Source organism: Stomoxys calcitrans, chromosome 1 (genome assembly GCF_963082655.1).
Source record: "Stomoxys calcitrans chromosome 1, idStoCalc2.1, whole genome shotgun sequence".
In the NCBI taxonomy this organism is placed as follows: Eukaryota; Metazoa; Arthropoda; class Insecta; order Diptera; family Muscidae; genus Stomoxys; species Stomoxys calcitrans.
The window spans coordinates 99806883-99832920 of record NC_081552.1 but is presented as its reverse complement, the minus strand read 5'-3'; the positions used below and the strand labels follow the sequence as shown (position 1 = coordinate 99832920).

Here is a 26038-nt window from a genome sequence, read left to right as displayed (position 1 = left end):
CTTGTCATATCGAGTATCATGGGCACTCACAATTTAAATAAGAGCCCGTGCCGCCCGGCCTCTCACTGCGACTCTCCACTCGATACCGCGGATTGTCCACCACTGCAATTACATTTACTCCGTATGGAGCATTCCACAATGCGCAACCTGTGGACGCTCTCAACTGAGCCCCTCATGACAACTATGTGGTGCTTATAGTCGTCCCATACCGGGCTGTATAAACTGCCGTTAGGTCAGGTTGGTTATGTTGTAGAAGAGGTTGCGAATTATTAACTTCCGCACGCCACTATAGACATTCACCTGTCCACTCTCGGCTATTGTTTCAGTATCTCTCCTACCTGTTCTACACACTCTGTTACTTGCTGCCCGTAGGCCTGTTTATCCCGTAATGATACCGAAAGCCATACTGACTTCCTATCTACTTCCTACCAGTAATAGTCTCGTCTTGGCACTATCCGGATACACCCACAGGATTTTCTTTGTCCTTCCGACCGTCTCACTGTTCCACAGTGCTCTATGCGCGCTCGTCGCTTATGCCTTGAACTCGTCGGTAAGATCCTAGCGTTAAGACTGTGAACTCTATCTTATAGGATTGTTTACTCAACCAGAGAGCTATTTGTGAACTTTAGCAAATCGCTTCTCCTCATTCCCAAGTAAATAAAAATTTTCCCGTGAACGTTCCATTAAGAAACAGGCGCAAACTTCTCACATATTAATGAGAGCTGTCCGATTCAAGTTTTTACATAGCCTAATACCTCACAAATGTCGCCAGCATTAAGAGGGGATAACCACCGCAGATAATTTTTTTCAGCGTCATCCTCAAGTAGTTACAATCCATCCTCAAGTAGTCCATCCATCCTCAAGTAGTTACAATTTATTTGCAGTGAGCAAATCATAAGTAAGCTTACGTCTTATTGCCGATAAATTCGTATTAATATTTACAGATGTTCCTTTTGAGGATACCTGGTCTCAAATAAGGTTCAGTTAAATAACATCCAGTACTCACTTATTTTGCTGGCTTAGACAATTAACAAAAAAACTTTTGCAAGTTGAAATTTTGAAAAAAAAACTTATTTAGTTTTATTTCAATAAAACTTCCAGTTTAAAACATTACACTACCAAATGAAATAATTTAATTTAAAGTAAACTTAACCAAAACAAACTTAAAGTAAATAGGGCTTAATAAAAAACCACAATAACAAAGGTTATTTTATGTTTAAGAAAAGACCACTCTTTTTTAAGTAATAACAGAAAAGCCATAAAGATTAACCCACGTCTGATAGGCTTTTGAAAATAAAAGGACACTAAAAATGTTGCCGATAGGTTTTTACAATTTAAGGATTCATTCGCCTACAGGTATGCGCTGGCGTGACCCGCATATCTTTAAAGTAAACGAAAAACAGTAGGACGGTTCTTTTTATGCTGATGCGGTTTAACAGCGTCCCATTGGCCATAATGTCTGGCGTATCTGGGTGCCATGTGGTTCTTATCACGTTTTACCATAGACTGAATCAGACTGGCGGACGCAGCATCTTGTTGCTCTTCCTCTTCATCTTCATCCTCAACCTCTTCTTCCTGTTCACTGTCCTCTGCTTTAGTTTTTGGAAATTCCACAGGACCTTTTCTATAGTCATCCAATTTGCGAGGCTTTTTTATGCTGCGCTGGAAGTAGGAGGAATAATCATGCCTTGGTTTGTGATTCAAATACTTATGGGGCAGTGAGGCAAAATGCTTGAGACCTAGTGTAGATTTTACCGCAGTTTTCTTGCTATTAAAGGGTATGGCATTAACCTGGGGGTCCGGATGGCCCGGTGCCGTTATGTGATGGCGTTGGGGATGCAGTGGCTTAGAAGCTATGAAATCGGTATGGCGATAAGGCTGGAGCAACTGATGCTGCAGAGGTTGAAGATAGTTGTTATCCGATTGCTGATGATAACCCTGACTTAAACCTACCACAGCTTTCCAATCGTTGTTATGTGTTTCCAAAGGTTCCACAATGGTTTCCGATGGCTGGAAATGTTTTACACTTTCATGAGTTGCTTCCCGATAGTAGTTATCCCTTGCTTCCTGCAGACGCTCTCTCATTCCAGGCTCTAGTTCCATGGGCACTTGCCTTATGCGAGCGTGGGGTTTGAACTCTATCAGGCTGGGTATCTTGGGATGGGAATGAGTCAAATCCTCTATGGGCTTCTTAAGGGGTTTGATGTCCGAACTAAGGACTATATGCTCTTGATCCTTGCTGTAATGGTTGATTTTTGATTGCGAGGTGTCATCATTTTTGCCATCTGTTGCATGTGGTGAATCTGTGATCGGATGTGAATTGGCACCCACTGTCTTGACAATGGCATTGAAGCCGGACTTGGCATCGGCCGTATAGGTGACTGTGCGTATGGAGCCATCCGGTTCTAGAACACTGTAATGACCCTTGATGGCATCTCCCTCACGTGATTCCCATTGAGATTTTACGTCGCCCGTATGCAAATCTTTGACGCCATAACTAAATGCATATTCTGGGTGTTCCTAGGAGAGAGGAAAGACAGAGAGAGAGAGTGAGACAAAGAAACAGAATAACAGATAATGGGATTAAGATTTTTGGTTTCAATTATGCAATTACGTTGGCTAAAGAATATTCTGTAAAAAAAATATTTTACATATACATTGACGCACTTTGCTCAGCGTGCGTCCGTGCAGCAAAACTATGCTCTACGTTGGTTTACCCCTGGAGAAGTTATGCTACCACACCTTGTTCTCATGGAGTTTCAAAGTTGATGTTGTGTTTAATCTTAGCAGATTTATGTTACCTCAACATTCATTTGTTTTTGTTATATCTACGCGTTCGTCGGTCTGTCTGAATGCTATGTCACACTTAATTGTTGTTGTTTTTATTGAATTGAGTTTTATCCGAAGATAATAAAGAAACAAAATAAAAATAACAACTACACAAACTCAATAAGATCCAAAGTTGGAAAAAATTAGGCCAAGGCAATCATCCAAAACGGACATTTTAATTAAAATCAATGGGAAAATTTCATTCTCTGATCTTGCTTTGGATTGGGTCTTATCTGCGCATGCGTGCGTGCATGATTTACTCATTCGCTCTTTTCGTTGTATTTTTATACCCACCACCGAAGGATGGGGGTATATTCATGTTGTCATTCCGTTTGCAACACATCGAAATATCCATTTTCAACCCCATAGAGAATGTATATTCTATGTCGTCGTACAAATCTAAGACGATCTAGTCATGTCCGTACGTCTGTCAGTGTGTCTGTTTAAATCACACAACAGTCTTTAAAAATGGAGATATTGAGCTGAAACTGCACTTTTTTGTCCATAGGCAGGTTAAGTTCAAAGATGGGCAAAGTCTTGATATAGCCCCCATATTGAATGTGGTATTATGAGTTGTGTTAGACACTTACGTAGTCTTCTGGAATTTGTGGAGACCGGACTATATTTAGATAAGGTGCTATGGGTTCATAAATGATGGATTTTTCACTGTGTTATGACGAAAGGTGGTTAGCATATGCATGTACGAGTGTATGCGAGGTGATGGGTATCCAAAGTTCGGCCCGGCCGAACTTAATGCCGTTTAGCATTGCCGTTTAGCATTGGTTTCTATACATCAACATGTCAGAAAGTTATTTTGCATTGAATAAATTTCTACTGACGGAAAATTAGGAGAGGTCTCACTTCGATTATTTGTGGTTCATAACGCTATCTCACACCGGCGTTAAAAGGCAAGACTTGTTATGGCACGCTTGAATGTGGGGAAACATATATCAAGACTGTCACCTGTAACCAACCGCAGGTATTATGTGATTGAGGCATTGGAGACCAAAGAGAGTAAATTTTTGGTACAACCATAGAAATAATTTTGCTTATATCGCAAATACTGTCTGCTGATTTAAAATTATAAATTTTTTAACTATTAAAGAAAAATTTATCAAATTTATGAAATTCAGAACAATAATAAAAACATTTTAAGTCATTTTAGGGGACATTTTTTGTTTAATAGCATAAATGTGATTTTAGTAGATATGTTGTCTGCTGCTCTTTGAAATCTTTAAAAATCTATCAAATTATAAGAAATTAAAGCAAAATTTACGCTTTATACCTGGAATAATAAAAGTTAGATACAACATACAATATTTTAAAGTAGTTTTTGAAATATTAAGCTAATTTCAAATTGTTACCATCTGAAAATAGCAGAAAATTACTGCGGTTGCATTTTCAGCAGACTTGCTTCGTTTCAGTAAAAATGTTTGTTTCTGTTGTAATTAAAAAAGATTCTTTGAGTGTACCAAAGGTTAATTGAGGAACTTAATTTTTATACCCTCCACCATACATGTTTGTAAATCCTTGAAATATTCGTCTAAGAACCCATAAAGTAAATATATTCTTGATTGTCATGACATTTTGAGTTGATCTAGCTGCGTCTGTCCGTCCGTCCGCCCGTCTGTCTGTCGAAAGCACGCTAACTTCCGAAGGAGTAAAGCTATCCGCTTGAAATTTTGCACAAATACTTCTTATTAGTGTAGGTCGGTTGGGATTGTAAATGGGCTATATCGGTCCATGTTTTGATACAGCTGCCATATAAACCGATCTGGGATGTTGACTTCTAGAGCCACTAGAGGACGGAGGTGTTTTGTTATGACTTCCACCAACTGTGACAAATATGGTTCGAATAGGTCCATAACCTGATATAACTGCCATATAAACCGATCTGGGATCTTGACTTCTTGAGCCTCAAGAGGGCCTAATTATTATCCGATTTGGCTGAAATTTTGTACAACGGCTTCTTCCATGAACTCCAACATACATGTCAAATATGGTTTGAATCGGCCCAATTCTCATTCGATTTGGCTGAAATTTTACACATATACTTCTACTGTGGTCTCCAAAATTCAATTAGCAAAACAATTCTTTTCTTTTATCCTTTATTTATCTAAAAACAGATACTGGGAAAGAATTCGACAAATGCGATCCATGGTGGAGGGTATGAAAGATTTGGCTGGGCCGAACTTAGCACGCTTTTACTTGTTTCAAATACTTTGTATTCCACGACCTTTTACTATGTAGAAACCTTTACCTTATTTTATTTTTCATAGTCTTGTCATTCTACCCTGATTTAGCCATGTCCGTCTGTCTGTCGAAAAATGCGGAAGGATTATCCACACGAACTTACAAGATTGTGCCTTAAAATGGCGGGTGAAAATGGGCACTCCTTAAGGAGCAGTGCTACCGCAGATTTTCTAGAAAAAGTCATAAACGAAGTCTTATCGGAACTGATCATTCTGAGACCGATGTTGATTTGTACTGCACTGGTATGATGGAAAGCTGTGGATAGGAGGACACTAACAAGTTTAAGCAGATGCAAAATCGGGCCTCGATATAAGAAAGCGGATTAGACTATTGGACGAATCGTTTAGGCGCAGATCTATGCCGTTACGGTAACCAAAATTTAAATCCTGGAAAGGAATTTTGTAGCCACAAGACTCGGTCTTAATAAGGAGATCACGACGAGGTCAACGTTCGTGGCGGAGTGCTTAAAATGAATTTGGTTCGGTTAAATGATATTCCGAGAAAGGAGAGGCGAATAGTTGTGGCAGTAGGGTATCGTCCTCGGCGACCGTTTCGCTCGCTGGTCTTGCATATGTGAATTTTTTTTGGAGCGCCTGAGCCTAGTTGTTTAGATTTATAAACATGGATTTTTGGTTCATTGGTGACATCAAATGTTTTTAGCCTGTCTAGCTTTTGCAGATGTAGATGGCTATACCCTCGCATGGACATACCAGGCATAGGAAAATGCGAACAGCGCATGTGTGTCGCTGATAAGAATGTCTTATACATATAATGCGTGGGTAATAAAAATATGTTGAAATTACCAGACACACACAGGGACAGATTGGTAAGCCATTGACTAGCACATGGATTAGTATGTTATGTGTTGAGTTGTGGTGTAGTTAAGGTAATGTTATTGTGGTATGTTTTTATATGCATGTCTGCCTATCATAGTCTTTAGTTTTGCAGGTTTTTATATCCTCCACCATAGGATGGGGGGTATACTAATTTCGTCATTCTGTTTGTAACTACTCGAAATATTCGTCTGAGACCCCATAAAGTATATATATTCTTGATCGTCGCGACATTTTATGTCGATCTAGCCATGTCCGTCCGTCTGTCCGTCTGTCCGTCTGTCCGTCCGTCCGTCTGTCCGTCCGTCCGTCCGTCCGTCCGTCTGTCTGTCGAAAGCACGCTAACTTCCGAAGGAGTAAAGCTAGCCGCTTGAAATTTTGCACAAATACTTCTTATTAGTGTAGGTCGGTTGGTATTGTAAATAGGCCATATCGGTCCATGTTTTGATATAGCTGCCATATAAACCGATCTTGGGTCTTGACTTCTTGAGCTTCTAGAGTGCGCAATTCTTATCCGATTGGGATGAAATTTGGCACGACGTGTTTTGCTATGATATCCAATAACTGTGGCAAGTATGGTTCACATCGGTCTATAACCTGATATAGCTGCCATATACACCGATCTTGGGTCTTGACTTCTTGAGCCTCTAGAGTGTGCAATTCTTATCCGATTGGGATGAAATTGTGCACGACGTGTTTTGCTGTGATATCCAATAACTGTGCCAAGTATGGTTCAAATCGGTCCATAACCTGATATAGCTGGCATATAAACCGATCTTGGGTCTTGACTTCTTGAGCCTCTAGAGTGCGCAATTCTTATCCGATTTTACTGAAATTTTGCACATAGTGTTCTAGTATCACTACCAACAACTGTGCTAAGTATGGTTCATATCGGTTCATAACCTGATATAGCTGCCATATAAACCGATCTTGAGTCTTGACTTCTTGAGCCTCTAGAGTGCGCAATTCTTATCCGATTAGAATGAAATTTCGCACGACATGTTTTGTTATGATATCCAATAACTGTGCCAAGTATGGTTCACATCGGTCTATAACATGATATAGCTGCCATATAAACCGATCTTGGGTCTTGATTTCTTGAGCCTCTAGAGTGCGCAATTCTTATCCGATTGGGATGAAATTTTGCACGACGTGTTTTGCTATGATATCCAATAACTGTGGCAATTTAATTGTGGTCTAAACCGGATCATATCTTGATATCGCTCTAATAGCAGAGCAAATCTTTTCTTATATCATTTTTTGCCTAAGAAGAGATGCCGGGAAAAGAACTGACAAATGCGCTCCATGGTGGAGGGTATATAAGATTCGGCCCGGCCGAACTTAGCACGCTTTTACTTGTTTTAAGTAAGACGGTATCTTCTTCTTATATATAAAAAATACAAATTGTGTTTGTTTGTATGCTTGTTTGTGTATTCCTTGTAGACTCAAAACGGCTGAACTGATTTTCTTCACATTTTCACGGATGGTGCATAATGATCCCGTGATGAAAAAAGGGTACTACATTTTTTTATATCTGAAAAGGGGGCGGACCCTTCCCCTTACCCTAATTTTCAGAAACGCCACCCCAACCACTAAACACCCCTAAATCGGACATATTTACCGACCTTGGCAATATGGGACTCAAATAAGAGGTATTTGCGAGAAGAATACCAATTTGGTATCCAGATGATGGACCAAGTTTCTGGGGGTGGACCCCTTCCGCGTAATACCCACCAAACAGGACTTATTTACTGATCATGGCAATATGGGGCTCAAATAAAAAGTACTTAAGTGTAGAATACGAATCTGATATCCAAATATGGGACCAAGTGTATGGGGGCCGCCCCTTCCTAAAACAACCTCCAAAGAGGACAAATTTACTACAATAGCAATATGGGGCTCAAATGAAAGGTCTTTGGGAGTAAAGCATGAATCTGATATCAATATTCGGGAAAGAGTCTATGGGGCCACCCCACCTTCACAACATCACCCAAATAGGAAGTATTTGCTGACTATTGCAATATGAGGCTCAAATAAGAGGGTTTTTAGAGTAGAACACGAATCCAATATATATTTTCATGGCCAACTCTCTGAGTGGCCGCCCATCCCCCAATACACCCCCAAGCCGGTCATGTTAGCCGATTATGGAAACATGGGGCTCAAATGAAAGGTATTTGAGAGTAGACCACGAATCTGATATCAACATTCGGGACCAACTCCCTAGGGGACGTCCCAACCCCAGAACAACGCCCAAATATGACGTATATGCTCACCATGACAATTTTGGGTCTTAAAGGGAGTGGATCTCGATATTGATAGCTTTTAGGGTTCCTGCCTTAAACCGGACATATTTGCTGACTTTTGCAGTAAGGGGTTTAAATGATAGGTATTTAAGATTAGAAAACGAATTTGATATCCAATTTTGAGGCTAATGGCAATTTGGGGTTCAAATGAATGATATTTGAGAGTAGAGCACGATGATAATATTTTTTCCGGGCTAAGTGTTTGGAGGACTACCCTACTCCTCAAAACACCCCTTAATCGGGCATATTTACCGACCACGTCAATGAGGGCTCAAATGTAAGGTAAGGTTGGGGGTCTACCCCTTTCCCAAAACACCCCACAAACAACAATTATTTACTGACCATCGCAATATGGGGCCCAAATAAAGGTATTTGGTAGTAGAATATGCATCTGATATCCAAATGTGCGACCATGGATTTGGGGCACCGCCCCTTTCCCAAAACAGCCCCCAAACCAATAGCAATATGGGGTTTAAATAAATGGTACTGGAGAGAAGAGCACGATGCTTATATTTTTTTCTGTGCCAAGAGTCTGAGGGACCACCTCACCCCTGAAAACCCTTAAATCTGGCATAATGCATTTGTAATATACTTATATTATTTTCGTAGCATGGTATTTTACTAAAAGGTCTTTAATTGTCGAAAATAAATATTCAAAGGATAGTTTTGTTCCATATAAAGTAAACGAAGGCGCAGCGGAGCCGGCCCGGTTCAGCTAGTTTTTAATAAAGAAATAAGTATATTTCATGCACTCATTCTTCAAAGATATTGCATTCTGTAAAGATATTAAATAGGTGGCGAAGTGGGAATATGTAGTACATTGAGCACTATGTAAGGAGTCAAAACTGGATACCATGCGATAAGCCATGTACCGACGCATATGATAATCGCGCATAATGACCGCTTTAGACGTGATTTTGATAAGAATAAGATGAAGAGGAGCGGCCACTTGCCACTTTCCACTTGGTCTCCTCAACTAGATAGACAAGGAGCGATGGTGGGTTCGCGATGAGATCTAACAAGCGGTCATGTGTTTGTAGATCCGCAAAGTGGAACGTTAATAAACGACATGTAAGTAATATCGGAGACAACTGAAGCCATGTTCCACAGGATAAGTCATATATAGGGAGACACCAGAATGATCGAATGGAGCAATGAAGTTGATCGAGGGTTCATCATTACAAAACTTTGTGGTAAAATCCGTTATGGTAAAGTAAGCCTTGAAAAGTTTCCAGCCATTTAGCTCATCAGGACATAATTAAGCCTTTCTGGCATAACTACAGAAAGATGCAGACTACTAGCCACTTTATTCACAGAGTACCTAAAACTCGCATACTCTCCGTAGAAAGTGCAAAAATGTTTCCTGAAACAACAGAAAGTCTGCTGAAAATGTCACAGGAACAATTTTGTGCTAAAACAGCAAACATTAGATTGTTGAGATGTGACTGTAGCCTGAAAAAGGGCACAAATTCTTTGAAAACTTGTATATTATATCTAATCTTTTACTTTGAAGTGTATATAGCTAATAATTATACCCTCCACCATAGGATGGACGTACACTAATATCGTCATTCCGTTTATAACACATCGAAACGTTGGTCTAAGACCCTATAAAGTTTATATATATTCTTGATCCCCATTACATTTTAAGTCGACCAAGCCATGCCAGTCCGTCTATCTGTCTGTGGAAAGCACACTTACTTTCGAAGAAGAAAAGCTAGGTCTTTGAAATTTTGCACAAAAACTTCCTTTATTGTATGTCAATTAGAATTGTAAATGGGCCATATTGGTCAATAGTTAGATATATTGTAGCTTCCATATAAACCGATTATACTTCTTGAGCTGAAATTTTGTACTATGACGTTTTTTATGACATTAAAAAGATGTGCCATGTATGGTCTGAATCAGTCCAAAACCTGATATAGGGCGTAATTCTTCTCTGATTTGGATAACATTTTGCACAGTGACTTTTTTGTATGATTAATATACGTGCCAAGTATTGTTCGAATCGGTCTAAAACCTGATATAGCTCTCATATAAACCGATCTCCCGATTATACTAGTACTTCTTAAGCTTCTAGAGGGCGTAATTGTTCTCCGATGTAGCTGAAATTTTGCTTTATGGGGATCGGGTGATTTATATTTTAAGTAGAGTGCGAACAGGGGGATACTTCTCTCATATCAATGAGTGCAGTCCGATTAAAGCTCAAGCTCAATGATATTGGCCTCCTTTTCTTTGACGAGTTCGAACGGCGTACCATATAGCGAAACCACATGGTAGAGAAACATGGCAGGATATCTTACAAATGTGGCCAACATAAGTAAAGGAATAACCACCGCTGACATTTTTTTTTTTTGTTGATGTTCACTCCGGAATTTGAACCCAGGCGTTCGGCATCATAGGCGGACATGCTGACCTCTGCGAAACGGTGGCTATCCCCTGTTCCTTGATGGAAGGCTAATAGGAAATTTCGTTGTAGTAGAATGCGAACCTAACTTATTGTACAAACCTACACAAACTAAAATTTTCACAGATTGAGTAGGTTGGTTTGAAAGGAGCTATATGATTTGTTGATATCGGAAGGGGGTCCAACTACCCCCAAAATTTGCCCATCCCAAAATACACCCCCGAATAGTTTTTTTTTGTGCATTGGTTATATGGGGTTCAAAGGAAAGGTATGTGGAAATAGAACACTGATTTGGTATCCGCTTCTGGGGCCAAATTTCTGGGTGTCCGCCACACCCCCAAATAGGACTTACTTACAGAACATGGTAAGGTCCAAGGTCCAATTGGACATTGAGGAATACATCTTTATTACACACCACACATTTAACACATGTCTCCCAACCTCACGTTCCCAGGTCTGTCGCCATATTGAAGAAGACAAATTTTATATGATACATTGCAATTAGTAATTAAATAAAACTTTACCTTTTGCCGCAGTTGAGCGTTGAACCAAGCGACTTGTGTTTACAAAGCAGATGCTCTACGCATCACATCACTGTTGTTTGAATCTGACACTATTTTCCACTTTCAATATTGGCTAACAACTCAAGAGCAAAACCTATTTGAACTAGATTTCATCGAAGTTGTTCATGCTTTTTTTACTTTTGGCATGCTCTATTTTTAGACACAATGTCTCACCATTAGTATTTAGTTATGAGAAGTTAGTTTTATTATACCCTCCACCATAAGATGGGGGGTATACTAATTTCGTCATTCTGTTTGTAACTACTCGAAATATTCGTCTGAGACCCCATAAAGTATATGTATTCTTGATCGTCGTGACATTTTATGTCGATCTAGCCATGTCCGCCCGTCCGTCCGTCCGTCTGTCTGTCGAAAGCACGCTAACTTCCGAAGGAGTAAAGCTAGCCGCTTGAAATTTTGCACAAATACTTCTTATTAGTGTAGGTCGGTTGGTATTGTAAATGGGCCATATCGGTCCATGTTTTGATATAGCTGCCATATAAACCGATCTTGGGTCTTGACTTCTTGAGCCTCTAGAGTGCGCATTTCTTATCCGATTTGGATGAAATTTTGCACGACGTGTTTTTTTATAGTATCCAACAACTGTGCCAAGTATGATACAAATCGGTCCATAACCTGGGATAGCTGCCATATAAACCGATCTTGGGTCTTGACATCTTGAGCCTCTAGAAGGCGCAATTCTTATCCGATTGGAATGAAATTTTGCACGACGTGTTTCGTTACTATATCCAACAACTGTGCCAAGTATGGTTGAAGTCGGTCCATAACCTGATATAGCTGCCATATAAACCGATCTTGGGTCTTGACTTCTTGAGCCTCTAGAGTGCGCAATTCTCATCCGATTAAAATGAAATTTTGCGCGACGTGTTTTGTTATTATATCCAACAACTGTGCCATGTATGGTTCAAATCGGTCCATAACCTGATATAGCTGCCATATAAACCGATCTTGGGTCTTGACTTCTTGAGCCTCTAGAGTGCGCAATTCACATCCGATTGAAATGAAATTTTGCACGAAATATTTCGTTATGATATCCAATAACTGTGCCAAGTATGGTTGAAATCGGTCCATAACCTGATATAGCTGTCATATAAACAGATCTGGGGATTTGACTTCTTGAGCTTCTAGAGGCCGCAATTCCTATCCGATTTGGCTGAAATTTTGCATGACGTATTTTTTCAACAACTGTGTCAAATAAGGTTCAAATCGGTTCATAACCTGATATAGCTGCCATATAAACCGATCTGGGATCTTGACTTCTTGACCCCTAGAGGTCGCAATTATTATCCGATATGCCTGAAATTTTGTACGACGGATCCTCTCATGACCATCAACAAACGTGTTTATTATGGTCTGAATCGGTCTATAGCCCGATACAGATCCCGTATAAATCGCTCTCTCTATTTAACTTCGTGAGCCCCAATGGGCGCAATTCTTATACGAATTGGCTGAAATTTTACACAGGTCTCCAACATATAATTTAATTGTGGTCCGAACCGGACCATATCTTGATATCGTTTTAATAGCAAAGCAAGTCTTTTCTTATATCCTTTTTTGCCTAAGAAGAGATTCCGGGAAAAGAACTCGACAAATTCGATCCATGGTGGAGGGTATATAAGATTCGGCCCGGCCGAACTTAGCACGCTTTTACTTGTTTGTTAATTTTCTAACTTTTTAAGAAGTTTTAACTAATAGTGGATAAATATCATGAACTAACTTGTATTATGTAATTAACTCAACATTACGATAATCATTTTTCTGAGAGCACACTGGGCCCGGGGGTCTATATTGAGAACCCTGGGACTGAGATCTGTCTTAGACTGCCTGAGCATAATGCGGTCCTGCAGGCGGAGATCCGGACAATCACGGAATGCGTGAGGTGGTGTTGTCTTAACGCGAGAACGTCGGGTGTAAACAACTTTACGGACAGTAAACTGACCATCAGGGAAATAACAATCAGGACGGTAAGGTCACGAACAGTCTTGGAGCCGGGCCATAGCGAAAAAGGGGGAATGAAACAGCAGACGAACGAATTGGCATTGAAGGCTAGAGGACTGTCATCAATAAACTTGGTTACCCTAAGCCTTTAGGATCGACGCAGTCCGTGTTAAGGGCGTGGGAAACGAACGAAAAGGAATTAATTGGCCAATGCACAACCAACGGCATTTCAGTCAAATACCAAATGTAATTGGAGTGAGAGGAAATTAATTGGACCAATTGCGCCGAGCCATCAGTACGGCTTCCAGTCTAATCCGTCCTAACCTAAATATATTGACAACTGAAGGTGTCCATATAAAAAGTATTACAAATTCCTCGCCTGGATTAACTGATCAACTTACATCAATACATTCAATTAATTTTTACAATAACGATGTAGCGCCTAATTGATTTAAAAGTTTTCAAAATAAATTGTAGGTTGTAAACATCGAAACCACGATGTTTTAAATGAATTTCAGGCTGGATTTAGAAGAGAGTATTCTACTATAGATAATATATTTAACCTCGTGAATATTGTTTCTTTGAACCAGCTACAAGGCAAAATTACATATGCGTTTTTTGTCGATTTCTCTTCTGCATTTGATTTGATTCCCAGAAACAGCCTTTTTTATAAACTATCTAGTCAGGGTCTATCTACGAAACTTGTAACTATATTAAGAATGCTGTATGATGGCACAGAAAGTAGAGTATGGGATGGAAGTACGTTCTCTGAATACTTTCCTGTTGAATCTGGTGTGAAACAGGGCTGTATTCTCAGTCCTGTACTCTTTTCGTTATACGTGAATGACCTTCCCTATATATTGCCTGGTGGTGTAAGAGTAGCGGACACTACGGTCAAAGTCTTATTATACGCCGATGACATTGTGCTATTATCTGACTCTCCATTGGGCTTACAAGAGATGATTTATGAACTTGAGAGGTACTGTTTGTTGTGGAGCTTGAAAGTAAACCTTTCTAAATCGAAAATTCTTGTTTTTCGTAGAGGTTCTAGAATCTCTTCGAATTTAAGGTGGTGCTTTGGAAATCAGAATATTGAAATTGTTAATAGTTACACATACCTGGGCGTTGAAATAACTTACAATTTGTCATTTAGAAAACACTTACAGAAGAAGCTTGCGGATTCCAAACTGGCCATAAATAGCACATGGTCGAAGTATATAAGTCACCCTAGTATTGCTAAAACTAATAAGATGAAGATATTCGATGCATGTTCCAGATCTATAATGTTTTACGCTGCACAGGTTTGGGGTTACACAAGGTTTGATGATGTAGAGAAGCTCTTTCGCTTTTTTACTAAGAAAATGCTTTATTTGCCTAATAATACACCAAATTACATGTTGTATCTAGAAACTGGATTTTCTTCTATGTTTTGTAACACTCTTAGAATCCATTTTAACTACATTAATAGAATATTGCGACTTAGCTCTCACCGCTTGCCCCGCTTGCTGGCGGAGAAAATCATAGAATTGAATGCATTATGGGCAAAAGAATGGTCAAATATTTGCCAAACCCTACAATATATTCCTGCTAATGCTACAAATCCGATATGCATGTATTCAGACAAAATAGTAGAATTACTGAGAATTCAAGAACAACGTGAATTTGAATCAGATGCAAGAAATTCACAGTTCCACGATCTTTATTCTGTGCTTGAGTATAATATAATTCCATTTCATACTGCTGACTTATCTTCACGAGCTACTAGCTTAATCATTAAAGCTAGAGGTGGTTTACTCGACCTTAACTCGAGATCATTCAGAAGTAACACCCATGGCACTTGTTCTATGTGTAATACAGATCAAGATGAAAATACACTTCACTTTATTGGCGCCTGCCCACTATACAGAGAATTTAGAAAAAGTTATTTCGGAAAATATTCCCTTAATGAGTCCGAAGTATTAAATATATTAAATGGCACGAATAACTCATCACTATATAAATACATAGAAAATTGTACTAAGTATAGAAAATTAATTATTAATGAATTCAGTTTTTAATAACCAAAATGAAAAAAGAAAAAGCAAGAAACATATAGAAACAAACAACAATTTAGTGATAAGCATTGTATTACGGCTAACAGCATTTTTGCTAAGCCTAACATAGATTGTATTTAAGAACTTTATGAAATACTATTCTTGAATTGTAATTTGAATTCAATCTATTAATAAATAATAAAATAATAATAAATAAACATCGAAACCACCTTCTAGGTATCAAAAAGATAAATTTGATTTTGCACTCAGTGTTAAATTTTGAAGTATGTTTCTCACGCCAACTATCAACTACCGCCAACCAAGCACGCACGATAACTGTGGTCTTTGTTCATTTGCCAAGTCTTATTTTATCAGCATCATCAATCATTTCCACAGATGATGCCAAATGTTTGTAAATCTAACATTAATTAGAATTATTTTTTATTTTAATGAACTGACAGCCCCACATATTTCAATATTAACTAGGCAACAGAACAGTAAAATAAAATGTGCAAAAAAAACAAGAAGAAATCATAGGAAACCAGTACAAGCGTGCAAAGTTCGGCCGGATCGAATCTTAGATACCCCTCACAATGGATCGCATTTGAAAAGTTCTTTGTATGTCTTTTTTAAATAAAGATGAGCTATATCAAGCTATTGACCGACATGGACCATACTTGCCATGGCTGTTAGAAGTCATAAAAAAACACAGCTTTCAAAATTTTTGGCAAATCGAGTTATAATTGCGCCCTCCAGATGCTCAAAAAGTTAAATTGAGAACAGTGTTGCCACTCGAGAAAATTATTTCTCCTACCAGATTTAAAGAAAAATCCTACCAAAAACAACAAAAACCTACCAAATGTTTTACAAGCCAAAAATTTCATATATGTTTTTATACCCACCACCGAATATTTGGCCATTGTGCTATTCCATTTGCAACACATAAATTATACATGCAAGGTATACATACTAGATCTCCTTTATATCCACAGACTATCTGAACATGTCCTTTCGTCTGTTTGTTGAAATAACTCTATAGCCTTAAAGTGTGATTTTTTAAGAGCTATAGGAAAGTTTTTCAAAATAAAAAAAAAAAACACTTTAATTTCAGAAAACTGCATGAAATCTTTATTTGAATCGATAGTACGGTCCATATAATTTAATGTTTGAAGATTATTTCATGCATATGTTGACCCTGACTGCGCCTCAAATGGTCCATCTAATGGCTTAGTCCAATTTGGCATAATCTTTTCAACATTTCAGCCGGTATATCACGAATTAATGCTTTAATATTGTCTTCCAATGCGTTAATTGAAGCGGTATTGTCTGTATAGACATGAGATTTAACATAGCCCTACAAAAAATAATCCAAATGCTTTAAATAGCACGATCTAAGCGGCCAATTGACTGGTCCCGAACTTGAAATAAATTGTTCACCGGACTCGCCTCTCAATAAGTCCATTGTTATGCGTGCTGTGTGGTATGTGGTACCGTCTTATTACAACCACTTGTCATGCAAGCCAAGCTCTTGCATTTTGGGTAAAAAAAAAATGTTGATATCATCACACGATATCGGTCACCATTCACAGCTACGTCACGATTCGCATCATCTTTGAAGAAGTACGGTCCAATGACGCCACCAGCCTATAAACCGCTCCAAACTGTGACTTTTTCTGGATGCATTGGTAGCTCTTCTGGCTGATCTTCACTTCAAAATAGACAATTCGGCTTTTTTACGTACCCATTGGGCCAAAAATGAGCTTTGTCGTAAAATTAAAATATCGCGCGATGAACGCGATGAGCGCGATAACAGAGCACGCATTTTGATAATAAAATTCAAGAATGTGCAAGCGTTGTTTATTTGTAAAACGATTCATGGTCGCTAGGCCTAAAAACAACCTAATTTGGAGAAGATCGGATAAATTGTGGCCCGTACTTTTTACACAAATTAACATGAGCAGACAGATGGACAGAGAGACAGGCGAACAATACCCAATCGAATCAGAAAGTGATTCTGAGCCGATCGGTATACTTATCAATAGATCAAGCTCTTTTCCTTGTCGGTGTTACAAACAACTGCACTAAGTTAAAATACCATGTACCACAGCAGTGGTGAAGGGTATAAAAGTGTCACAGTAAATTTTGAAAATTGTTTAAAATCAAGATTAAATTCGAGAAATAAAAAGCAACTGCATACATGTATTAACAATATACATAAACTAAAATATTTGCATCTAAAAAAACGAGATTTACAACAAAAAGGTTTACTGATAGTATTGTAAAATATACCGTATACGAAATATTAGAGTGGATTCGTAGAAATTAAGTAAACTCATACAATGAAAAATTGATTTTTCTACGAAATTATATAAAAATTATATTTGAAGTAAATTTTTGCAATTTGACAAAATTTTCTACAAGTTTCGAAACGGAAACGCATTGCAGATTATGGAAAAATTCAAGAGATTTATCCATTTTACTCCGAATTTTTATACTTTGACTCTGAAAAAAGGGGGTATCCTATTTTCTAGTAAAAAATCTATCCACATATGGAATAAATATTTTATTCCCCCTTATGCAAAATTTCTCTTACATTAGGAAAATTTACTTAACCACGACAATCATATCCTATTACCAAAGAAATCACAATTAGTTTATGTAATTGGAATAAGTATAATGAAAGTACCATACAAAAATCGTTGACATAGATTTACAAATACAACCGGCAAGAAAAATAACATCCTAAATAGTAATTTTTGCGTACTAACAAAAACTTGTGTTGAAAAAAATTATGTAGAAAAATTTACTAAAACTTATTATTATCGGTTTTGTGGACTTGCTCACTTGAAGTTCATCACGTTGTAGAAGCAAGTAAAAAACAAGTAAAAGCGTGCTAAGCCGGGCCGAATCTTATATTCCCTCACCATGGATCGCATTTGACAACTTCTTTTCCCGGTACCTCTTTTTAGGCAAACAAAGGATAAAAGAAAAGAATTGCTATGCTATTGGAGCAATATCAAGTGATTCGAATGTTGGAGACCATAGTAGAAGCCATTGTGTAAAATTTCAGCCTATTCGAATAAGTATTGCGCCCTTTAGGGGCTCAAGTGGAGAAAATAGGGATATCGGTTTATATGGGAGCTGTATCAGGCTAAAGGCCGATTTAAACCATATTTGACACGTATATTAAAGGTCATGTGAGAAATTTCAGCCAAATAGGATAATAATTGCGTCCTCTAGAGGATCATGAAGTCAAGATCCCAGATTGGTTTATATAGCAGCTATGTCAGGCTGTGGACCGATTTTAACCATATTTGGCACAGTTGTTGAAAGTCACAACAGAACACGTCATGCGAAATTTCAGCTAAATCGGATAAGACTTGAGCCCTCTAGAGGATCAAGAAGTCAAGATCAGGTCAATAACCTGATTAAACAATAACCCATTTAAACCACACTTAGCACAGTTGCTGAGTCAAACCGAAACACTTCGTGCAAAATTTCAAATTGGATAATAATTGTGACCTCTACAGGCTCAAAGAGTCAAGACGCCAGATCGGTTTTAATGCCAGATATATCAGGTTATAAACCGATTTCAACCATACATAGCACAGTTATTGGAAATCATAACGAAACACCCCTTTACGGTCGGAATTGATTATAATCTGTTTTGTTTACGTTTTTGGGCAAGCTCGCGCATACACGAACAACGAATGTGTGTGTGTGAATTGGCAGGAAAATATGCCTGCACACATGCGTACTCCATATCGTGTAGGCTATTATCAGCTTATTAATGTATGGTTTCGTCAGTTTTATTATTTACTAGCTGACCCGGGCCCGCTCCGCTGCTCCTTCTTTTACTTTATATGAAACAAAAGTTTCCTTGGAAAATTTATTTTCGACAATTAAAGATCTTTTAGTGAAATACCATGCTACGAAAATAGTATATTGCTTGACTAACAGTTTAACAATATAAGTGCCTTTATCTGAATTCAATATGATCTTTATTGGCCTACGAATTTAAGTTTAGATGTAAGGTGTACTCCATTCTTGAAATTCTTCATTTCAGCCCGTTATTCTCATGTTGTCTGATTTGGTGGTGTTTTCGGGGGAGAGATGGTCCCACAGATACTTGGTCCTGAAAAAATGTCAGCATCGTGCTCTTCTCTCAAGTACCATTTATTTAAACCCCATATTGCCATTGGCTGAAGAAAAGTTTATAGGATGAGGCGCCCCCCAAACTTATAGCCCCAAAATAGGTTATCAAATTAGTTTGCCAATCTCAAATACCTTTCCTTTGACCCACATATTGGCATTGTCAAAAAATGTCTTCCCTTTGGAGGTGTTTTGGGAAAGGGGTGATGCCCTTGATATATGGTCCTACATTTGTATTCTTATTCGTATTGGACGTATTCGTATTCGATGGTCACTTAATAATTGCTGTTGGTGGGGTATTTTGGGAAAGGGGTAGACCCCCAGAAAATTGGTCCCGAAAATGGGTATCAATTCTAGCTCTAACCCCCCAATACCTTTCATTTAAGCCCCACATTGTAATGGTCGGTAAATATGCCCGATTTGGGGGTGTTTTGGGGAGTCGGGTGGTCCCCCAAATTCTATGCCCTGAAAATATATCAGCAACGTGCTCTATTCTCATATATCTATATATCATTTATTTGAACCCCACATTGCCATTGCCCTCAAAATTGGATATCAAATTCATTTTCTAATCTCATTTAAACTCCTTATTGCAAAAGTCAGCAAATATGTCCGGTTTGGGGTATTGCCCCTAAAAACTATGAATATTTAGTTCCAATCTTTTTAAGACCCAAATTGTATTGGTGAGCAAATATGTCCTATTTGGGGGTTGTTATGGTGGTGGGACGTCCGCTAGGCAGTTGGCTCCTAATGTTGATATCAGATACGTGGTCTACTCCCACATATCTTTAATTTGAGCCCCATATTTCTATAGTCGGCAAACATTACTGGCTTGGGGGATGTTTTTTGGGATGGGCGGCCACTCAGTGAGTTGGCCTTGAAAATATGTATCGGATTCGTGTTCCACTTTAAAAACCGTCTTATTTGAGCCTCATATTGCAATAGTCAAAAAATACTTCCTATTTGGATGGTGTTGTGGGGGTGGCGTGGCACCGTAGAGACTTTTTCCGAATTTTGATATCAAATTCGTGCTTTACTCCCAAAGACCTTTCATTTGAGCCCCATATTGCTATGGTCGTAAATTTGTCTTCTTTGGGGGATGTTTTTGGAGAGAGGCGGCCCCCCAAACACTTGGTCCCACTTGGATATCAGATTCGTATTCTACATTCAAATACCTTTTATTTAAGCCCCATATTCCCATGGTCAGTAAATAAGTCCAGTTTGGGGGGTGCTTTGGGGAAGGGGTGGACCCCCAGAAACGTGGTCCCACATTTGGATATCAGATTCGTATTCTACTCGCAAATACCTTTCATTTGAGTCCCATATTGCCATGGTCGGTAAATATGTCCGATTTATGGGTGTTTTGGGGCTTGGGGTGGTCCCCCTAACACTTGGTCCAACAATTGGATATGAGATGTGTTTTCTTATCCTAAATATTTTTCATTTGAGTCCCATATTGTCGTGATTGGGCAAAATATATGTTTGGTAGGTTTTAGGGTGGGGCGGCCCCCCTAGGTACCCCATCCGAAATTTTGATACCAAATTTTTATTTTAAGGGTACTATATGAGAGCACACAAAATTTCGCTTAAATCGCACCACCCATCTCTAAGATCTGGCTTTCTGAAAATTAAGGTAAGTGGGAGGAGGAAAATTAAGGTAAAAGTGTGCTAATTTCGAATATTATATACCCTCCACCATGGATCGCATTTGTCGAGTTCTTTTCCCGGCATCTCTTCTTAGGCAAAACAGGATATAAAAAAAGATAAGCTCTGCTATTAGAGCGATATCAAGATATGGTCCGGTTTGGACCACAATTAAATTATATGTTGGAGACCTGTGTAAAATGTCAGCCAATTCGAATAAGAATTGCGCCCTTTGGGGGCTCAAGAAATAAAATACAGAGATCGATTTATATGGGAGCTGTATCAGGCTATAGACCGATTCAGACCATAATAAACACGTATCTTGATGGTCATGAGAGAATCCGTCGTACAAAATTTCAGGTAAATCGGATAATAATTGCGACCTCTATAGCCTCAAGAAGTCAAGATCCCAGATCGATTTATATGACAGCTATATCAGGTTATGAACCGATTTGAACCACACTTGGTACAGTTGTTGGATATCATAACAAAATACTACGTGCAAAATTTCATTCCAATCGGATAAGAATTGCGCACTCTAGAGGCTCAAGAAGTCAAGACCCAAGATCGGTTTATATGGCAGCTATATCAGGTTATGAACTGATTTGAGCCATACCTTGCACAGTTTTTGGATATCATAACAAAACACGTCGTGCAAAATTTCATCCCAATTGGATAAGAATTGCTCACTCTAGAGGCTCAAGAAGTCTATACCCAAGATCGGTTTATATGGCAGCTATATCAGGTTATTGACCGATTTGGACTTTACTTGGCACAGTTGTTGGATATCATAACATAACACGTGGTGCAAAATTTCATTCAAATCGGATAAGAATTGCGCACTCTAGAGGTTCAAGAAGTCAAGACCCAAGATCGGTTTATATGGCACCTATATCAAAACATGGACCGATATGGCCCATTTACAATACCAACCGACCTACACTAATAGAAAGTATTTGTGCAAAATTTCAAGCTTCTTGCTTTACTCCTTCGGAAGTTAGCGTGCTTTCGGCAGACAGACGGACGGACGGACGGACGGACATGGCTAGATCGACATAAAATGTAGCGACGATCAAGAATATATATAGGGTCTCAGACGAACATTTCGAGTAGTTACAAACAGAATGACGAAATTAGTATACCCCCCATCCTGTGGTGGTGGGAAAAAAAAGCAATAAAAGCGTGCTATTTTCGGCCGGGCCGAATCTAATAAACCCTCAACCATGGATCGCATTTGTTAAACAAAGGATAATGCGATTGGAGTTATGCCAAGTTATGAACCGATTGGGGCCATACTTGGTTTGGCAGTTGAAGACGAAATCGGGAGATCTTTTTATATGCGAGCTATAGCAGGTTTTAGACCGATTCCATATTTAACACATATATTTAAGATCATAGAAGAAGTTGTGCAAAATTTTAACCAAATCGGATAAGCCTACGCGCTGGAGAGGCTCAAGAAGTATAATCAGGAGATCGGTTTATATGGGAGCTATATCAGGTTATGAACCGATTTGGACCATATTGGCACAGCTGTTGGAAGATATAACAAACCACTACATGCAAAATTCATCCAAATCGGATGATAATTGTGCCCTCTTTTCGCACCTATACCAAAACATATACCGATTTAACCCATATACAATCCCAACCGACCTACACTAATAAGAAGTATTTGTGAAAAATTTCAAGCACCTTGCTTTACTCCATCGAAAGGCAAACGGATATGGCTAGATTTATTTAAAATGTCATGACGATCAAGAATATATATACAGTTGGACCTCGATTATCCGGTTCGCTCGGGACCGAGCTTAGCTCGAAAAATCGAAAACACGCTTAATAGAGGTTTTTTCAAATTTCATTATTTATGCATTTTCATGTATGTTTGTATCTGGGGTACATATGGCACTGAAATTTCTGCACTACTATTGGTTTTAAAAATTCCAATAAAACACTGTATGACTCTATTGCTTCAGTCAATGCGGAGTTTCTGTATCCTTCGTTTGATTCTAATAAAAATTCCAATTGCTCGTATTCTTCGCTTTTGTTAGCCGTAGGTATTTTGGCATAAGATGCTATAGCACAGGATGGGACATCATCATCCCACTCCCTCTAATTTGAAAGTTCATTAATTGAACATCCAGGCGTTATTACAATCTTTCAACAGCATAATTCGCCTTTTCGTAATCTTGCGTTTAACTTGTTGTGTTACATTGTCGCATGATAAACCAGCTATTCACAAAGCTGTCTTGATATTGAGAGACTTGATGAAATTATGTCTGCTTCTGAATATTTTGTATGATAAATTTACGGCGATTGTAGCTTCGGATTGCTGCTTGATCCATAGCCTGAATTAAGCATGTGGAATTCGGTGGAAGAATTATTACTCTAACTTTTTCAGATATCAAAACATTTATAACTGGTTATGCTCTCATTTATGGTTATGCTCTCACTTTGCGTTCCTTGTCGAAGCCAATGGTTTGTAGAATTTGTCTTACATCTGGCTTTTTTGCAAACCACTTTGGAGGCATATTTTAAAACTGTTTTCTCCTTATTTATTAAATCGCGTAAAGTTTGTTTACCTTCATCATATTTGTATACCCACCACCATAACATTTGTAACACCTCGAAATATTTGTCTAAGACCCTACAAAGTACATGCGGTTGAACGCATGTAGTGTTTTTTATGACTTCCAACAATTGTACCAAGTTCGGTCCAAATCGGACTATAACCTGGTATAGCTCCCATATAAAAAACCGCTCTCTTGATTATGCTTGTTCGGTTCCTAGAAACTTAAATTTTTTCTGGTTTGACAGAAATTTGCTATGTAGAATAAAATCATGCCCTTCAACTTTATTTATTTTGTATAAGTTTTTGGCAGAATCCATGGTGGTGGGTTCCCAAGATTCGGCTCGGTTTCACTTGCTTTACTAGCACGTTTTTACTTGTTCTGATTGTAAATCAACCGAGATGTGTATTTATTCTGATCTTTAATCAGTTCTAATTGTTCCTGAATTGAAAGAATTTCGCGTTCTTTTCTCTTTTTTTGTTGGAACCATTTTCGAACAATCACCTTGACCTGCTATATTTCAATTGCAGACTGACAGATAGAACTTTAACTCAAAATAAAAAGGGGAATCCCAGAATTTTACATCAATCATGTGTGTAGTTCACGGATAATAGAGGTAAGCGCGGTTAATAGAGAGAGCATTATTGATGCACGGATAATAGAGGTAAACTACTGTTAATAGCGGTCCAAAACCAAGAGCACAGCATGCCGGTTAACAGGTTAATAGAGGCCTGGATAATTAAGGTTCAGCTGTACTATATGGGGACTTAGATGAATATTTCGAACCGTTACAAACCGAATGACGAAATTAGTATACCCCCATCCTTTGGTGGAGGGTATAGAAATCATACTTGAGTAGCACGTATAATAGAGGTAAGCACGGCTAATAGATGGACCATTATTAATGCACGGTTATTGAAGGTAAACAACGGTTAATAGAGGTCCAAAACCAAAACCACGCCATGCCGGTTAACAGGTTAATAGAGACCCGGATAATCGAGATTAAACTTTATATGAATTCATGGTGGTGATGACCAGCAAGGCCCGTTCCTTTGCCTATTCTTTATTGAAAATCACTATATCGTATGATCGAATAGAGCAATCGATACTTCTTATCGATGCAGGTAGTTGGGGTTGGGACAAAACGGTCCATGTTAAGATATAGCTCCCATATAAACCGATATACAGAATGCAATTTTTGAGGCACCAGAGAGCGCTATTCTTATCCGATTTTGCTGAAATTTTCCACAATCACTTCTACTACGACCTCCAATCCCCCTTAAAGTGTATTTTGCGTCTGTCTATAACCTGATGTAGCTCTCATATAAACCCACCCTAAGCCTTTTGAGAGCTCAATTCTTATATGATGTAGCTGCCAAATATAAACCATCCCCCAATGTACTTATTTAGATCCAAAAAGACACAATTCTTATCTGACTTGTCTAAAATTTTGTACAATGACCACTACTATGATCTCCAATATTCATGCCAAGCAGTGCGACACCTCTTTGGGGAGAAGTTTTTACATGCCATAGCACCTCACAAATGTCGCCAGGAAGGAAGGAAGATGTCATGTATCCATATTATATTTTACCTTTTATATATAAGCCAAGTGCTGAAATTTCTTACTACTACACTATTACTATGTTAATGCAGCAATAGATTATATTTTTATAACCTCCAACATAGGATGTTGGTATATTAAGTTCGTCATTCAGCAAGCACGCGACTAAAGCTAGGCGCATGAAATTGGGATTGTAAATGCCACATCTGTGGTCTTGACTTCTTAAGCTTCTAGAGGGCGCAATTAATATCCGAATTGACTGAAATTTAGCATGAAGTGTTATGGTATGATTCCCAACAATTGTGCCAAGTATGGTTCAAATTAGTCCATTACCTGATATAGCCGCCATATAAACCGATCTCCCGTTTTGACTTCTTGAGCCTCTAGAGGGCACAATTCCCATCCGATTTGGCTGAAACTTTGCATAAAGTGTTCTTGTATGGCTTCCAACTGGTTGTTGAAATCAGCCCATAACCGGATATAGCTGCCATATAAGCCGATCTTGGGTCTTGGCTTCTTGAGCTTCTAGAGGACGCAATTCTTATCCGATTTGCCAGAAATTTTGAATGAAGTGTTTTATTTTGACTTTCAACAACTGTGTCTATATCTATGGTCTAAATCAGTCCACTACCTTATATAGCCGCCATATAAACCGATCTCGCGATTAGAATACTTGAGATTCTAGAGGATGCTTGAAATCTTGCATATGTCGTTTTCGTATGACTTCCACCAACTGTTTCAAGTATGGTCTAAATCGGTATATAACCTGATATAGCTGCCATATAAACCAATCTCCCAGTTTGACTTTTTGAGGCTCTGGAGGGCGAAACTATTACTCGATTTGACTGAAATTTTGGAGGTGATGTTTTTCTGTGACTGGTGTTTTTTTGTTTGAAAAGTCATTCAAATGCGATCCATGGTGGAACGTATA

The 26038-nt window shown here is 38.5% G+C and overlaps 1 protein-coding gene across 1 annotated transcript; it reads right to left on the bottom strand.

The window, feature by feature from the left end:
- Positions 1-1243: 1243 nt before the first annotated feature.
- Positions 1244-9113, bottom strand: LOC106091922 (uncharacterized). Its single transcript, XM_059366274.1, has 2 exons — positions 9072-9113; positions 1244-2520 (listed from the first exon to the last, which is right to left on the bottom strand). Exons 1-2 carry the CDS (start codon positions 9111-9113, stop codon positions 1384-1386), a joined length of 1179 nt encoding a protein of 392 aa, XP_059222257.1. The 3' UTR covers positions 1244-1383.
- Positions 9114-26038: the final 16925 nt, after the last annotated feature.

Excerpts from the sequence above, each read along its gene's own strand:
- LOC106091922 (XM_059366274.1), bottom strand. The coding sequence starts at position 9,113 with ATGCGCGATTATCATATGCGTCGGTACATGGCTTATCGCATG. Across the intron at positions 2,521-9,071 it reads GGTACATGGCTTATCGCATG|GAACACCCAGAATATGCATT; the intron begins GTATCCAGTTTT and ends CCTCTCTCCTAG.